The 19,726-nt window shown below is 35.6% G+C and overlaps 1 protein-coding gene across 4 annotated transcripts in view; it reads right to left on the reverse strand.

The window, feature by feature from the left end:
• LOC145688104 (uncharacterized) overlaps nt 1-11,502 on the reverse strand; it is a 114,317-nt gene extending 102,815 nt beyond the window's left edge. The window contains exons 1-2 of one of the 4 annotated variants that reach the window (XM_081761848.1): nt 11,348-11,502; nt 2,420-2,524 (exon numbers count right to left, since the gene is read on the reverse strand). In XM_081761848.1, coding sequence (XP_081617974.1) covers nt 2,420-2,524; nt 11,348-11,396 — 154 coding nt within the window. In that variant the 5' untranslated portion in view covers nt 11,397-11,502. Of the gene's footprint in view, nt 1-2,419; nt 2,525-11,121; nt 11,177-11,266 lie in introns of those variants that run through there. The other 3 variants (XM_081761851.1, XM_081761850.1, XM_081761849.1) reach the window with 3 other exon arrangements.
• Between the last annotated feature and the right edge of the window lie 8,224 nt (nt 11,503-19,726).

The raw sequence follows: 19,726 nt of genomic DNA on the forward strand, positions 1-19,726 counted from the left end.
CAAATTACAACCAGAAATCTAAGAATAAAGCAAAGACATGAGCGAAGTGAAAAATAACATTGTTTTAGGACAGGAAAATCGACAGTAGATCTCATATTTGTACTGAGACAGATAATTGAAAAAGATTTTAAAATGAAGTAAATATTCACAGCATTCATAGATTTCGGAAAGGAATATACCAATGTACCTATGAGCACATACAGAAAAATCTACAGCAGATAGAAGAAAGATGATTTTGGATCTCACAACTCAATACAAGTACTAGTAAAGGTGCAGACGAACCATGGATAACGTAAGTGTGGTCTGAAACACTGAAATCTATCTTGTATACTATTCATAGTCATTATAGAAGGAACAGCACTGTTAGAATAAAATAACCAAAAAAGGGCTAGAGAACATGTTCATATTCGCCATCGACATGAAGATCTGTGAACGAATCAAAGTTAGTACGAAAACACCTGGATGCTTGACGCAAATGATGCTACAGAACCATGTATCAGCCAAGGGGGGAAAAAAATCTGATCATTCAAGAAGTAAACATCAGTAACAGAAAACACTGAAGATAAATTTTCAAGCATCAGAAAAGTTACAAATTGGGGCGTATGGCCGAAAGAGACTATTAGCACATTACATCATTTATGAAGATTTTTTATTAAGGCGAGAAACATCTGATACAGAATCGGAACATATGTAGGAAAGTTATACAGCACGTACTTTAATCCAAAACACTTTCCGATGCGGGAAGCATGGAAAAATGAAATGAAATTTGAGTTTTACGTCCCACGGTTATGCCGGTTAGGCTAAAAGAGAAGGTGATGATGAGATATGAATGAAATGGTGGAATGAAGAAAGTGGGGGGAAACTAGAGAGCCCCGAGAAAACCCACGCACACGGTGTTTGTCCACCACAAAGTTCACTTGGCGGGAGCAGGATTTGAACCCGGGACCCCAAGCACCAGAGGTGAACGCTCTACCAGGGAAGCATGGATAATATAAAAAAAAAAGAAAAGGAATAGAATTCAAGTAACGGACAGATTCTTAAGCATCACCCTCGGCCAAAGGAAAACATCAAATAAATAACTAAATACATAAATAAATACATCAGAAATACACTCAAACCACGAGCGACTGAAAAAGAAAAATTTACGCTAAGCTGGTACAGACATCTAAGAAAGAAAGAAATTACCCACTAAGTTTTTAAACTGGAGTATCACAGAAAAACTGCCCCGGGGAAGGCTAAAGAATGGATGGAAGGGCGAAGTACAACATATTGTGGAAAAAGGGAAAATAACATGAGGAAATGTCCAGAATGAAAAGCGGCAGAGTGAAAATAGTCATTGCAGAAGCTTTATATACAATCAAACCCAATACAACGCTCGAATCGGGAATGGTGATAAAAGGAAGCAATCAATAATATAATTGATTTTAGAGGTACACTACGCACTTTTGAAAATATCAAATCTCGAAAAATGAAATGAAATCTTTGGGTTTTACGTCCCACGGTTATGCCGGTTATGCTAAATGAGTAATGAATAAAATGGTGGAATGAAGAAAGTGGGAGGAAACGGGAGAACCCCGAGGAAACCCACGCACACTGTGTTTGTCCACCACAAGGTTCACTTGGCGGGGGATGGGATCGAACCCGGGACCCCAAGCACCAGAGGTGAATGCTGTACCACTGAGCCACCGCGGCCCCTATCAAATCTCGAGTATATATATATGTATATATCATGTTACACGGAAATAAGCTATACAGTACATTCGAAATACAACAAAACACTTAACGTTCCTGTTTTTTTTAATAACCTTTTGAAAGTGCACACCTCTAGCGAGTAAATTAAATGTATTTTATTCAGTTGTCACTAAATACGTATACTTTCTTAATATATGAACTTGTACAAGTGAATATAGAGCAAATAAGAAAATCTGAAGAAAGACTTTCGTTAATTTTACAGATAAAGTTCTCTGTCAAAGAAAACTATTTAATTTTTTACATTCCTTCTAAACTTATTCACAAAAGATGATCTATATGTGGTATGTAATGTATATTTGCTGGCGATCATATCATTCACAAAGAACACTGTATCTACCTTTGAGAGCTGGCACTACGAACACTTTTTACACATTTTGTTAATCAGTAATTAAAAACACATTTTTTTTAAAAATTACGAAATATTTTTATTTCGCACTGCACGAAAGAAAATTATTTTACTATGTAAATATTGTTGTAACACTAACGCTGCTAGGACATTTGTCCCTTTTTTCAACGTATAGAGAGTGAAGTTCAATAAGTACGATGAACTATTTTGAACTACTTAAAAATTTTAAAAAGCGTTTCATGACATTAAAAAAGGTGTAAATATTTTGACTATCATTACTTTTACACGGTATATAAAGAAATATTTAAATTATCTACTAACCTCGTCCACGTCCGAACGCACCCACTTGAGGACATTCTCGAGCAAAATGCCCACTCTTATTGCACTTGTAGCACACACTTGAATTCATGACTGACGAATTTTGAACTAGAAAGAGAAAACATGACAAATTTTCCATTAATGACATCTGAATTAATCATTTTATAAAATCAACACCAATATTTAAACTATTACTGAGCAATACATGGTGCCTAAGTAGTCAATCTTAGTTTTCTACAACAAACATAATATCTTCAGTTCATAGAAATTAGCTAGAACGCAGGGAATCATAGTGACTTACTTTTTTTATTTTTAGAGCAATCACTAACGAAATCACAGAAACAATACCAACAAATGGTTACGTCTCGCCAATAAAATATCAGGCCGTACTTTCGGAATTGGATCAGGATATCCACTGCATCTGGCCTCCTGCGCTAAAGGCACGTATGCTAACTAAATATCCATGAGAGCTGCAGGCGTCGTTTTATCCGCGTATGCGAATCGAGAAATTAGCTACACTTCTCTATTGGATGCGTGAAATCAAATAAAATTTGTAATTTAACGTCTCACAGAGTACCGTTTATGCAAAAGAGAAGTGTATAATATAAAAATTAGGGAGATGATTAATGAAAGTGAAGGATTATTAAAGCAATACAGGAGTCCTGGGAAAACCCATGTACACGAAGTCCATGTCAAATTCACAAGGCCTGGATTCGAACCTGGGACCCTTCAGAGAGGGTTAAACACTATCACTGAGTCACTATTGATCGCATCTTAAAAAATTAGAACTATGGAAGGACACACAATTATTGTACTTATTAACAACACTGACTTCACCTTCCAGTGCAAATTTATACATAAAATATACACATTAAATAGGATAAAAGAAGAAAGGTACCAGAAACGAACTAAACAAGAATGATTTTTTTTAATATATAGCCTTTTAGTAGCTGGAGCAGAGCCATATTTACGCACGGGCCAACATGGGCCATGGCGTAGGACGGCAAGTTTTCTCGGACCAGTTTTTCTTTTTTTTTCTCCTCATACTCCAGTTCTCGAATAAAATACATAAGCAATAAATTTCACAAATTTCATTATATCAGCTTGTCTAAAAGGTATTGAGCCTTTGGAGATCAAATCTCAGACTACATGTATTGTCATTAGAAAATACCATTATGAAACCATATATCCATCATTTAGTTCGATTACTGCCATTTTTGCGCAAAACCAGATCCCGGCGATATAAAACTTCTTGGTTTATGAGGTAAAAAAAAGCATGGTTTCCACATGCCTCTTTTGAAATTAATATTCAGAGATCTGTAGACAAAAACAAATGACAGTCTAACGGTACCAGGTCAGGCTATACGGTGGATGCATTAAAATCTCCCAGCTAAGTTCTTTATTTCTGATGGGTCGTTAAAGATGTATGTGATCTGGCGTTTGTCAGCGTTGTCTACGACACTCTGTTGACCAGTTCCAGATGTAAATTGAATTGCCAGATGCACTCGCGCTAATTGTTAACAGTACATGTCTGAGTCTGTCGTTCTACTCAGCGGAAGCAGATCGTAATGCACGATGCCCTTCCAATCGCACCAAATACACAGCATAATCTTCCTACGCGTCAGTGAGAGCTTTGCTACATATTGTGGAGCTTCTCGCATCGACCACAATCATCTTCGCACATTGTTATCGTAAGTTATCCATTTTTCATCAATCGTGATCAACCACTTCAGAAATTGCTTGAATTCGTTATATTTTATTAGAGATTTGCAGATAGAAATTTGATCAAGTTAATGGTTTTTAAGTCAGATCATGTGGCATGCAAACTTTGAACTCCTTTTGGGAGCTCGATTTCTTCAAATGGTTTGACGCTTTTTGCGTATGATGAGTAGGTCATTTGCAATATCATGACTGCTTACGTGGCAGTCTTGCTCGACTTTTCCCAGAATATGACTGACTCACTTTTGCTGTAATTGTAACCCAATGCAAGGAGTATTTTGAGCATCAAACTTTTCCAGAGTGCAAGCGTAGGAACCACTTCTAGCTGGCTGTTGTTTTTAATAACGTTATCTTGCCCATAAATAACAAATTTTTTCACGGATAATAACAATGTTATGCTGTCTGAGAAGAAATTTCACGGTTCTGAAAGTGTACTTTGTAACCGGAAGATGAAGTCTGGTCGACCAGTAACTATTACGACAAATCAGAATTCCACACCAGTAGGTGCTATCGAAGTACACGACGAACGTCTTTTACGTCCATTCGTATATTATTAACAGACATAGGTTGATCTCCATGCCAGATACAGGTTGAATAACGCCTGACAGCAAGATAGCATACTGTGGAACATTTTTAACCATGTAGTATGAAAATCCAGATTTCTTGAGGAAAAGTCAAAAACAACACACAGTTTGCTTCCTTGGATTTGAGCAGATACATTTTATCGGCCAGAAACCACTACATAGTGCACTTATGATGCGGTGTCGTCCTAGCACACGATACTTCAGCCTTCTATTTTATTGTGGAAGGGGAAGACAATGCTCTTATCACCCAAGACCGCTATAGGACATGCTGATAGGATCATTTCCCAAAAATTTAAAGTTTTGCCGTGCACCTTCACACGAGTCTATAGTGGAATCAACGGGGTGATTAGCCATCTTACAGCTATGTTACACGAAAACTTACTTGAACGTATTTCACATGGTACTAAGTTCCAACACCTGTCCCATTTCCACCATTTTATATCCGGAAACCATTGTGAGGAATATTGAAGAAAGGTGTTCAACTATGACGATCCAACAAGACCTGTACCTCAATTACGCATCCAAAAAGTCTTCTTTTGCAAGAGTCTGCACCAACATATGTTCCAGGACATGAGAATCTGAGTAAACGATATGAACAGTGTCTATAAAAGGCGTTGGATACTTCGAACACTTACATTAAGTATACTGTGGCAGTGCAGAAAATTTCATATGTAAACCTACCAAAACAACAGACAAGCGCACTACGCTTCCGTAACTATCCAAATGCCTCAATCACCAGTAGTGTACATTTTCGGCGATTACAACACAAGTTATAGTTAAACTAGTTGTAAACTGGTGTTGAAAGTTTCGCTAATAATCTTAGTGTATCTCCAAAATAAATTATCTTCCTCTAGTGTGACCCTTGTTTTCTTGTATTGTTGTTACTGTAGATACAACACACAATTTCATACTTTCTCTGTATTACTCATTTACCTGAGTATTGTTTGTGGTCCAAGCATCTACAGAGTTACCAAACGTCCTCTTATCCTGAACATGTCTTCAGACAGATTTTCTCCCACAACAGGGCTCATAGTGGTCTGGTCTCTTGTGAATAGTTGAAGTGACCAAAAGCACAGAAAAAGTGACCAAAATCTCATCATGCTCCTTTTTTCCTTTGTCAATTTCTCCATCACGTCTCTGTTTGTTGTTTTGATTCATCTTTTCTTCTTTACTTCTTCTTTTTGAGCTTCCCCCTTTCTTAGGTTTTCTAAGCATACTTTGTAGTTACGGTAAGCAGACTTAGCAGATGTAAGAAGCTTTTGAATAAGTGGAACCAGTTCTGGCCTATTTCCGAATTTCTTCCTAGACATCATATGTAACTTAGCATTGCGAGTTCTCAAAGCTGTGAAATATTCAAATTTATGACCTACTCTTAAGAACATCATACAAGAAGCATAACATAAGACTAACAGGATGAACCCCACACACACACAACGTTGAGCGTAGCGTTAGCTATTACGAGAGAAAACTAAATGACTATTATGATAGACGAAAGAATAGACAAAGAAGGGTTCCCAACCCCACCCTGAGAGCTTAAGCATCCACCAACCATCCACTGTGCTTTAGAAAGAATAAAAGCTCAAGTGAGAATAAAGCTGACTGTTTCACATGTGGCAGCAAATACTGAAGCTTTCAGAAGAGTAATGAGTAACACGTTTCTACTTTTTCTATTTATTTTTATAATATTTTTCTTAAGGAAACTGCCAATGCAAAACATAAATCACGGGAAAGAGTCACTTTACATCCCACAAAAGTAACTTTTAGTTAAAAGTGTATCGCTATAAGCCCTGTCACAACGAAATTTTGGTTTTTTTAACGATTCAAGAAAATTGCATCTATCGATCACAAAGTATGTAATAGTCGAGCACAGGTCTGAAGGCGCTCGTCTATTAGTATTGTGCAGGAAAGGCTCAGCTATAATTTTGCATAGCAGTAATATCAATGGATGTGAATAACGGAAGTTGACGTTTGTTATTTACAATGTGTTCCAAGCTGTGTAAAGTAGTAAAGAATATGAACGAGTGAGTTGAAAAAGGTACACATTCCAGAAAATAGGCAAGATAAACCGGGATGGTTATATTCATTTTATATGTACCTACACCGCTTAAGAAGAATAAGGAAGGTATTCATTAATTTTACGTCCTCTTTACTGAAGTCTACGGGAACGTATGTGTGAAAAATCGAAGATATTTCTGGAATGTGTTCATATTTCCACCCATGTTTGAAAGTTGAGGTTTTTGGAATATGTCCCTTTTTCAACTCACCCATTCATATATCAGTTGATAGAAGGGTATTTGTAGTTTTAACATTTTATAAGTGAAAGTATTTGTCAGATTTTTTTTCCCTCACGAAATTTAGTAACTGCGCATCTCGAAGAAAATAAAATGGAGGGGGTCTAGTACTACAATCACTTTAAGCGTTACTCCCTTCCTTCCAAAGCTGCGTGCTTTCACCGGGGATTGAACCTGGTATCATATACTAAAATACGTGTTAACCAATCTGTTATGCAGAAAAGCACTTGCATAATTAAACAAAGATACGGGGGTTTTAAAATTTGCTGCTTGTATAAAACAAGAATGTATTATCAATCGCTCACACGATATTGTCTGGGACATAAAAGCCTGATACTCTCTCTTGAAAGGAGCATTATCGTAGTTCATTTATTATAACTTCTTTCAATCTCCACATACGGTTGTTTTCAGTCGAATATCCTGTTAGTAAAACCGAAGATCACTCGTTACATACATTTAATATTACGTTAATATCTAGAATTCCATTGACTTCCCATTTTAAAACTTAAGAAAGTATGTATTAACTGGGTTGGAAAGAGTCGACTGGACACTAGCATTTTCGTAAGATAAAGAAAAAAAATCCGTGTGTGTTGCTGGTTATCGCAATTCTGTTCAATCAAGTTCTGGCTAAGTATCAAATCATCATAAGCGCACACATTGAGAAATTCTGTTCGACATACGTCAGTGGAAGAACAGCACAAAATTCACATATTACGAAAGATTTGTTGTCTAGACAATCTGATCAAATTCTACTAGCTACTGCGTACGTATCACTGCAGCAGTTTCACAGCGGCCGTTGGTTTAACTTTTCATAAGTTGCACAGCACCTCTCAATCGTGTAGGAAGAAGACTACACATGTAATAGTGTGAACACGTTAGTTTCTTACTCGAGAAATAAAACTTGCACATGACAAGGTAATAGTGTTGCAGTCTTGTCATTTGAGTACTGTACATTCTGACGTATACTGTGTGGCAATTATTACTCTTGACTGTGCTCTCTTCTAAGAAAGAAAATACTATAATTCAAATTCGAATTAATAGAGGTTCCACTGTACATAACACTTCTGTAATAAATGAAATGAAATCTTTAAATTTCACGTCCCACAATTACACCGGTTAGCCTAAAGGAGACTGTGATCATGAGAAACGAATGAGATGGTGGAGTGAAGAAAGTGGGAGAAAACGTGAGAACCCCGAGAAAACCCACGAGCACGATGTTTGTCCACAAAGTCCACACGGCGCGAGCTGGGATCGAACCAGGGACCCCAACCACCGGAGGTGAACACTACCACTGAGCCAAACACTTTTGTAAGAATATGCATTTCTCCTTATCCTCCGCGTTGTTTCCATGCAATACAAAACATTTTTCATACTGTGTATATAAGATTTGGATTTGCACTTTAACCTGGAATCAATACCATACACCATATGTTCCGGAAATTAACACAAATTTTCGTACCAGAGGTGACTAAGCTAAGAACGAATGTTACTTCACGAAACTTGCTTCTTTCAAAATGCTTTCAACGCATGTGGAAACAAATTTACCAGAAACACAACTGGATGGACAAGATGGATACTGCTACACGCTTAAGGTAGAATCTGAAACGCATTCAAGTACTATCTGCGCAGTGCTCTCCATTAATATACTCTCAAATTATTTGTGTAGCTCCCGCTCACATAATCAAGTAGTTAAGAGCAAGATTGAATATTTACCGTTTATATAGTATCAATAGGGAAAAAGAAAGCTGAACCGATTATCGCACAGTACCAGTGCCCTATAACTAGAACATTTAACAGCTTAAGTTCACATTCGCATCGGGAGTGGGCGTCGTTACGGTATATGACGTAACATGGTTCTGCAAGTGTTTCCACTGCGGAATACACACCAACTTGTGCTAGATGCACACCAAGCTAGTATGGATGAGTCAAGTAACTTCCGTCACTTCCGGTCTCTACCTAAGTGAAAAGTTCCAAAATTACACATTCTCGGTTCCAAACAATACGTCTGCTAGGTAAAGAAATTGGCCAATATGTCTTTATTTCCATATAAAAAAAGTTTCTTTACTTTCCTCTGATAGATTTGCCCTTTACAGATTCTTCTTTTGGAAATTTTAACAGAAATTCAATTCTGTAACATTCATAACCCAACGTGAAACAACCATTGTAAATTACATATGTATCTAATATCTTTCGAACCCACCGTAAACAAAACTGTCGAAGGTACCCACGGAAATACCTCATGCTTGAGCTACACAACGCATTAAATGAGCGTCAAGGGATGCGAAGCTGCAGGGTTCGTGTGGGGTATGTATCCGTAGCGTTAGCAACGGTGGTGATCGAATAAGCTTAAACGAAGTCTTTTAGTTTTACGTCCCGCGCTTATATTGTGTAAACCAAAGACGACGATGAAGAGAAATTAATAAAATAGTGGAATGAAGAATTTAGGAGGAAACGGGAGAAATAAGAAAAAAAAAAACACAAGACACCATGTTTGTCCTACTGGATATCGAATAAAGGAAGATTTCTTTGTTTCATTATCTAATATCATTATCTAGGATATAGATTTCTGGGTTTCCAGCCTCTATGGCCATTTAGCCCGTTACATTTGAGGGATGACGTCCCTATCCGGGGAAAGGGAAGGAAAGAAGCGGCCTGGGACCTATAAGTTAATTACTACCCCGGCATCTGCCTGGCGTCAATAAGGAAAACCTTATTCCAGATGGCTGGCCTATAAAAGCCTTTTACACTTTTTCGAAAGAGTGCACCCTCCGGGAATCTAACCTGGGACCGATCGCACCGTAAGCGAGAACGTTAGCGACTACGCTACGCAGGGCCTCTAATACCACTATTGATCTCTTGATTGGAAGTAGTCTCATTACCAGTAAGGACACGAACACTCATACTAATGGAAAGTTGACCTGATTTAACTGGCAAAAAAGTACCAATTATCAATTTTGTTTCTATACCCGTGGCTCGAGTTTGTTGCAATTACATTTTTGTATATATTTTAAGTGCTGCTAGAATTAATTTCCACATTACAGCCTATCATATTTTACAATTCCAGTTCATTAAATCTTCAATAATAAACATATTCCGAACTTCGACTCAGGGGTCCCACTTTTCGAACAGAAACTAATACAACTTTTTCCTAGCGTGTCACTATACTCTTCAAATATGTGTCGTGTATTATTACCATTGTCTTTTTGCTCAGATAATACACCCTTGCACTAAGTTAGGTCCACAATCGCGACTAAGTTGAAAACCTATATTGCAATTTAGTTACGTAGCCTATAGAATAGTTTTAGTATTACATTGGAACAAGATGTAAGACAGTTGCTTTATAATTTTACCTAACACACAAAATAAATACACGAAAATATCAGTATATATGCTGTTTTCAATTAAAAGCTACGGAATATTGACATACAGTCATTACTCATATCCCACTTTTTTCATTATATATATATTTTTATGTTTTGTTTTGTTTTTTAGCATGTGTCAGAACCCAATGAAAATGCACTAATATCCAATAGCACCACTAACAAACAACACAAGACAACTCTACATATTCATATATTCATTCTCATTTATATCGTCGGTTACATTACAACTAACTTCTATGAGTATCAGATTACTCCTCTATGGTTGATTAGAAAAAAAAAAACTTTGGATTACTCCTCTCCATGTAGATGTAATTAAAGAAAAAAAATTGCACGCAAAATTGCTTTCGTATCAAACGAATCGAGAAACTGATCCGAGCAAGCAGGTTTTATATGATCTTGATGTTACAATATTCACCAATATATATCAACGCAAGATGATGTAATTCACGTATTCTTTAATATGTGCAAAACTTGCTTAAGTAAACTTTTACTGTCCTCATTGAAAACTAAGACACTATGCCTTCACCAGATGTCTATCACTTTATTTGCTACGTCGTGTACTTTCAAGTCTCATAAGGAAAATCAAAATACTGCACGTGAAAAATTTATATTTATACGGATGATTGCATCTCGAATTTGATTTCTTTAAGTTGCCTACTACCGCCGAATGAATTGCTGTTCACAAACAAACAGATCCGAAAATCGATTCCACGTAACTGACACGTTACTTTCATCTTTTTGTTGCACATAATTGCATGACAGCAACATTCTTGATGGATACACAGTATTGTGGTTTAACGCGCAACAGCTACACCTTCAAGAAAACGTAACACTTTCTTATACACCACACATCCTTTAAATGAAGTAGGAGACCTTGAGCAGAATTATATCTGCAACTATAAACTTCCATATATACTAGAAGAGTGCTCACACACAATCCACATGTCTACTCACATCTTGAATCCGTCGAACGACCAAATCTACTCCACGATGGAGAAGACATGAAGCAGCCACAAACGAGGACACTTCTTCCAGTGGTTGGTTTCAATCACGTGGTACGTGCAATTCTCCGTAGTGTATTCCAATTTCAGTGTCTACCGTTCACCACACTCTACATTTACAAGAGTACTAAATATATCAGGTAACCTTAATCAAACTTCTTTGTGACGACGAATATCTTTAATCTCAAATCTACGAAGGAAACTTTTATCAGAAACTATAATATAAAGTGATTATGATTATTGATTTAAAAGGAAAACCATCTGATAGCAAGAAAAGAAACAAGAAATTTGCAGTTTAAAAATAGGGGAATCGCGAAACAATCAGACTTATTCAGAATCGTTTTGAGTATGATTAGAATCATACCAAAGGCTGACTAGTGGAGGAAACATAATGCGAACTGCGAATCCATGTGCCTCAACTAGATCCAAAGTTTTGCGAATACGAATAAAGTTGCAATATCTCTTTCAAAGCTTCAATGTGAAATATTTTTGCTTGAAAATTCGTACCTTAAACCTTGAGAAAAGGAAGAAGATGAATGTGGATAAATGACACATTTTCATCAAGAAATAAGGAGGGAGAATTTAACTTATTGCTTCAGCTAGAATAAAAAGTTGAGGTTCGTGTATTAATTAAATCTTCATATTTTAAACACAAAACCAAGAAAAATATACATACCTTCCACTTCAAGTTCCTTGCTTACATCTGCCCATAATTTGTTCACGACGTGTGGTAACCTGGATGAGCTTGTTTCTACAATGGAACTTTATCAAAAACACAATTTATTAAAGCATTAACATATATTACCATCTTTATTTTTATTCTTTTTATCTCCGCACCTCGAAACGTCATCTGCTTTCACGCAAAACAAACTTTCTTTTCACACGTAGCGCTCAAATTCCTCTGCAGAGGACTTTCGCACAATTTCGAACGAACAATAGCAGCAGGTTGGTATCGTTCGCATATACATCTTTTCGTCGGTTTTCGCAATTTGCTGGTCGGAACTAGTGGAGGCACTCCAATTTATTTACACGTGCTGGCAGGGCTGTAGTCGAGGGGGCACGGCGGTACGCGCCGTATACCCTCTGCTTAAGTTTAGTCATTGGAGTATTGCTTCAAGGAGTATAGTACTTCTTACCTTTGTTTTGTTTAAATGTATTTATCTAAAATCAGAGCCATTATTCCAATGATAGAGTGAGTATATCGCCAGCCCAAAACATAAACCGCCTTATGCAAAGTCGTTTTGTTGTATGATTCGAGTCATACTGAAGTTCTGACTACTGCATGAAACTTATGTTAGTTAACTCTTTAGTATGTCACTAATCACGCGCCAGAAAGACTCTGCATAAGGCCCAAAATTGTTGGGTTTAGGATGAGAGTGGTGTAAGTGATCGATGCAAAGTGGCGTATTTTTGTTCTAAGAGAATATCCTAACGGTTTTGAAGGTCGATGGCTGTGATATTTCAATTACTTAGAACCTTGTTCTCTACTGAAGAAAACCAAACATGTTCGATATTTTTAAATTGAGATATGAATATTTTCAATTTCATGCTAATATTAATACGTAACTGAGCAATAAGAACCTATTAATTGAAAAAATGACTTAATGATTTTAAAGAGTTAAATTTGGATTTTTCTTACCTCTGGCAGATCGGGCGGGATTTTTTCTGTTCCTTCTCGAAATGAGTCAGCTAATTGACAATATATCTACACCCATTTATGTTAATAATGGATTGATTTAAGTCTGGAATGTCATCAGGAAAATAGTATGAAATACTTATAGACTATAAAACAGTAGTATATTCTTTATATTTTAATTCAATTAATTAATACATGAGTTGTACATTATTCATTAAAAATGCCTTCTATGTCTTTTATACCAATCATCGATGATCACAGAACAGCATGAACACTCTGAAAATTTCAAGACTACAACACTGTGTGGTGGGAAATTCGTATGCGGGTCCAATGGAAGCGAGGCCTAAGGCCGCGCCTCCATTGCTTCCGAATGCGATTGCGAATGCGTATGCGAATTTCCCAGCCCGTGTAAATAAATTGAAGTGCCTCAACTAGTTTCGACCTGCGAATTGCGAAAATCGACGAAAAGTTGCGAATGGGAACGATCCCAACATGCTGGGAATGTTCGTGCGAATGGATAGTCGTCTGCAGAGAAATTGAGCGCTACGTGAGAGAAGAAAGTTTGCTTTGCGTGAAAGCAGAAGACGTTGCGAGGTGCTGAGGTAAAAATAAAAATAAAAATGGAAATAGATATTGATGCTTTAATATATTGTGTTTTTGATAAAATTCCAGTGTGGATCCAAGCTCATCCAGATTACCACAAACGACACGTCGTGAACAAATTATGAGCAGATGTAAGTAAAGAACTTGGAGTGGAAGATATATATATATATATATATATATATATATATATATAATTTTCTTTGTTTTCTCTCTAAAATATGAAGATTTAATTAATACACGAACCGCAACTTTTTATTCAATTTATATTTTTTCTTTGTTCCTCAAATAATGATTTTACGAATACATGTAATTATTGACTAATATGTTTGAAATAGCAAAAGCGGATTTTTTACTCATGGAGAAAATGTTCTTAGAAAGTTGGTTGATTTTGCAACCACTATTTTTATTTAGTTAATTTATTTTAAAGTGAAAAAAGCGGTTACCAGAGAAGCATAATAATAACGGAAGCGACATTCACTTTATTTTGCACACAAAGGAAATTAATAGATATTATTGTTATTTAGGCTCTCAAGACTTTAAGGTACGAATTTTCAAGCAAAAATATTTCATATTGAAGGTTACAAAGAGACATTGCAACTTGATTCGCATTACAAAACTTCGGATGTAGTAGAGGCACATGAATTCGCAGTTCGCATTCGCATTCGCGTTCGCAGTCGCATTCGGATGCAATGGAGGCGTGGCCTAAGTCGAACTCTTTAGTATGGCACTAATCACCCTCAAAACGACCGTGTATAAGGCCCAAAAAGTGTAACATTTACTTAAATTGAATCTCAACGTCTTAGGAAACTAATATTATACATTTTCTTCTTTTCTTTTTTTCTTTCTTTTTTTTTACCAGGAACTTGCTGCAGCTTGAGAAAAGGAACACTCAACAGACTAACAGAGAATTGTTACATATACCCTGCTGTTTCGATAAAAATCCATTTTTAGTGACTTCAACAGCTGTATTTTATGAAATGACCAATCTTCAGTGCAGATTTATTTCAGAAGGTCATACGCATTATAGTCTAACTATAACTATGAATTCAAGACTTGCTGCAAAAATCGATCCAATCCGTTGTTCTAACCAATATACTGTTTTGATTACATGCTTACGTCAAATGTGTTTCAAGACTGAGCCAGAAATATAGGACCCATTACCACCTTAACCAACCAAGTGGGGCAGAGTTAGGGGACTATTTATAATCAATTTTACTTAAAATGCACTCGTTCATCTAATTCGTGCTTCTACGTACTTTTCCCATACTTTTGCATCTTTTCTTGATACGCCTCTGTGTTTTATTCTGCAGTTCCACCGTAAAGCATCATTTTGACATTTTTTCTTACGATTGTTTAAAAATTATTGCAGTTATGATATTTTATAGGGTTTTCAATATTGTTTCACGCCTTGCAAACTTCAAGACAAATCACACTTCCAAACGGAAGAAGTGTAATACCTTGATCATTGACACCATTCCAAATTTTCTCCAACACTGATATCTTCCAATAAAGGAGTGGATAATGAAAGCTCGTTACAACAGGGTTTCTATAAATTACTAACGTCCAAGGGTTGAAGTTGAATTCCAGAGCTAGGGGACGGTCATTAATATCAAGTAGTCTAAATATATTGAGACTTTGGGAAGAGATGACGTTAGTGTTTCAATCTCAGGGTTTATGAGTGCAGCGGCTCATGCCTAACACAATTTGATAGCTGACAGTTTAAGCTGGTAGACGTGCGAAAAGTGTTTGAATTCTTATAAAAGACGTAAAGTATTGCACTATGAAGATAAGTAACTTCCTTCAAAACAGCACATTTTACAATTGTATTCCGATAAAAGCACAAATGCTGCGTAAACCCGTATTACTTATGAGCAAGATACCTTATCAAAAGCAACAGCCAGAAGACAGTTCAGTCGCTTTCGTTCTGAAAATTTTGATACCCAAGATACTCTTCACAGTCGGCTACCAACCACAGCAAAAGTGAATGATCTTCTGGCAAAAGTGGAATGAGACCGGCATGCAAGCAGTAATGACATCGTAAAGACATACACATCATTGTGCAAACAATGTTAAACTATTTGAATAATTGCGGTGAAAAGAGTGGAAGCATTTGAGAAACTAAGATTAAAGAAGCGAAAACTGTAAAAAAAGAAAAGAAAAAATTGCAAATGTATAAAATAAAATAAAAAGAAAAAAAGAAATTAGTATAGGGAATATCATTTGGGTGTTTTATTAAATATGCAGTTTCTTTCCTTTTAATTACAATGTGTTTAAATAATTTGGACTTTGATAAATCATGTTTTAAGGTTGGTTGGTTGGTTGGAAACCTTTATAGCGACCACATTTTTTATGATTTTCTTTTTCAGTTTCCCTTTTGGTCCTATAAGGAGTGGAGCGAATGCAAAGGTAAGGTACATTGTATATTTACTGAATGAGCTTACAAATTTGTTTATTTATCTATTTTTTGTGAAAGACCCAGCGAAGGTTATTAGTTTGACAGGTATTTAAGAATGATTGCCTGCTGAAATTACAGGAAAAACTCTATAGAAACCTTATAAGAAGAATAATGCTAAAAATACCACTTGTAAATAATTCCCAATTGATGTTTAAAATGCTTTCTGAACTTGGAAAAACGTTGATTAAATTAGAGAATTTAGGAATAAAGGATAAACATTGGGTAATGCGAACTGGAATTCAGCTAACCATTCCGGCTATTTAAATATTCATTTTTCTTATTATTATTATTATTATTATTATTATTATTATTATTATTATTATTATTATTATTATTATTATTATTATTATTATTATTATTATTATTATTAACCAAATGCATGAGTCAGGTCTACCTAACAGAAATCGTTCCAATTTAATGAAAGGAAAAATGAACACTGATAAGCTGAAGGTCAATAAGAAACCCTCTCGTGTGTCCGCTTTATTCGTTACACTGTTTGACTCAACTGTTTCTTGTAGTGATGATAGTGAGTTCGTGAAAGAAAGTGTAAATATTGAAGTTGGAAAGTGCGTAAAATTAAAAACCAAACATAATAGTTACTCTTCATTTTATGTAAGTGTACAAGGAAATCAGCTTGATACTGTATGTAATACATATGTGTGGCCAGATGGTGTATTGTTTACTAGGTTTATGGGTCGCCTAAAAAGTGAAATAGTTGTAGAAGAAACTGAAAATGAATTGAGCGAAAAGGAAGAAAAGTCAGGTAAATAAAATTGTCTTTCTTTGTAGCTTAAACCAAATATGAGTACCTTGCACTTATTTTATCAAAATGTAAATGGTATTAATACAAAAGAACGGTCTTTCACGGACGAAGTAAATTGTGAAGATTACGATATCTATTGTATTACAGAAACATGGCTAAAGGAAACAAATGCACATTTCGTACAATTATCAAATAAGTACAATATCATTAGGAAAGATAGGAACCTGACACTAGAAAACAAATCTAAGGGAGGTGGGTGTATGATTTTAATAAACAATAAATACTCGTATACAATGATACAAGTTCCTGACGATAGGTTGGACGTAATAATATTAAAAATTTTAATCCCTGACAATAAACCACTTTTACTATGTTTGCACTATTTTCCACCTACACTACCGTTAAAGAATTTTATAGACTACTGTGATTGGTTGTGTTCCTACTTATTGACAATAAAAAGTAATTTTATAATATTAGGTGATTTTAATGCTGGAGGAATTGACTGGAAAACAGGGACTGTAACAGCTAGCAATTTTTATGCTAAGAAAAAAGCAGAAAAGGTAATAGAATTAAGCAACCTTCTCCAATTAAACCAGCTAAGTAAGTCCTATGATGCCGTAAATAAAGATAGAGTACTTGACTTGTTGCTGACGAATATAGAAAATAGTACAATTAATTTTAATGTTGAACCATTAACTAAAATCGATCGTTTCCACCCACCATTTGTATATTCATGGAATACTATAAGAAACAATAGCTCAAAAAAGAATACAAAACAGACCAGTAATTATGACTTCAAAAAAGCTGATTTCTTGCAGGTTTATTACGGAATAAAGAAAATAAATCAAATTAATGATCCTACCAACAATGTAGATAAAATGTCTGAAAATTTGTATGACAAAATATATGAAGTTTTCGATTCCCATGTACCAAAGAAACTGTATAATAATAATATGACATATAAGGACCCGTGGATGAATAGAGACCTTAAATCATTAATAAATAAGAAAACAAAACATTTTATAAAGGCCAAACAATCAAATAATAAAATATGGTATCAGAGGTACTCCGATTTAAGAAAGTTGGTCAAAAAGAAATATCTAGAGGCTAGAAAATTTTACTTTTTAACGTTGGAGAACAGTATTTGTAATGACAGTTTGTACTTCTGGAGAACATTCAAGCAATCACATAACAAACAAATGCCAAAACAGATAAAATATAATAATACATCAGTGTCAGAAATTTTAGATATAGCAGAATGTTTTAAAGTTGTATTTCATAATTCTTTTAATTCTGATTCCAACCAGAATAAAAAATGTAAAGTTCTGAAACTGACAGAAAATGATAATTATGTACCCATTTGTACTCCATCTTTCACGCAAAAAGAAATAATTGAAACAATCAGTAAAATTAAGGGAAGTACTACACCTGGGCCTGATAACATTCCATATTATATCATTAAAGCCTGTAGTAATGAAATAGCGTCAAATTTAGCTATTATATGTAACACATCGTTAAAGACTGGAGTATTTCCTTCAAAATGGAAACAAATAAATGTTGTGCCAATATACAAGTCTGGTGATAGATATGATGTTAAAAATTATAGGCCTATTAGTTTGGTAAGTGCATTCTCTAAGATTTTTGAATTAATCGTACACCAACATTTATATTTTAATGTAAAGAATGTTTTAAGTGATACGCAACATGGTTTTTATAAAGGTAGATCGATTGCAACGAATCTCATTCATTTTACAGATTTTACGTACTTTGCACTAAAAAGTAATTTACAGCTTGATGTTATATATATTGATATGTCAAAGGCCTTTGACTCTATTGATCATAAATTACTTCTGAATAAATTATCAAACATTGGCCTATCACCGTCTTATATTAAATGGTTTGAAAGTTACTTATCAAATAGAACTTTTAAGGTAAAAATTGGCAAGGTAACATCTACTCAAGGTCATATAGGGAAGGGAATACCTCAAGGGTCTCCCCTGGGTCCGCTTCTTTTTTCTCTATTCATCAATGACCTACCAGGAAAAGTAAGGTATTCAAAAATACTATTATACGCAGACGACAAAAAGCTCTTTAGAATGGTTAATAATGAGTATGATAATTATCTTCTGCAGAAAGACTTAGATGCAGTAAACCATTGGTGCGAGAATAATTTATTAACTATTAACTCTGGAAAAACTAGATATATGACATTTACTAATAAAACTCAATACTTTGTCCTTCCGGTACGTGTGTGGAAAGCAAGAAACGATGACTCTTCCCTCAGCATATTTGTTAAACTAGGGCAACCGGTTGTCCCGCTTTGCTACATGATCTCATGTCTTGATGATGCCGTACAAGTAGTCGTCAGGTTCAAACTCTATACATTCAAAACCGGAACATTCAACTTCGCCTCCTTCAAAATTAATGGGCAAGTCGCTTTCTGCAGCATCAAGGAACGTAGATAGAAGTCTGTTGCTGGGATATCGAATACTTGATACATGTCTAACTTAACCCATGTACCACAACACACTAGGAACATGTGCGCAGGAACCAATAATTCCGGCTCCGCTTTTGCACGTGCAATACCAACCCAATATTGGATCTTCGGGGTACATGTAACTGTGTCCTTTAATGCATTCCAAAGTTGATATTTGACAGAACCTGAGAACAGGGAGAACATTTGCGCACGCAAAATACCAGCCCCTTCTAATTGAATTTCAAACTTATAGTATATTGCGCGTCAGTTTGCACCTTGTTTTAAGCGTATGACGGAGCTAGCTTAATCTGGCAAATCCGTAGTATCAGGACCCGCAACTGCATTTCGAAAAGCATTGGGAATCCTGGCGAGTGCTTTAATGGGAACCAGTTCTGGAAA

The sequence above is a fragment of the Thermobia domestica genome, chromosome 6, assembly GCF_964235325.1.
Source record: "Thermobia domestica chromosome 6, izTheDome1.hap1.1, whole genome shotgun sequence".
NCBI classification, from domain to species: Eukaryota; Metazoa; Arthropoda; class Insecta; order Zygentoma; family Lepismatidae; genus Thermobia; species Thermobia domestica.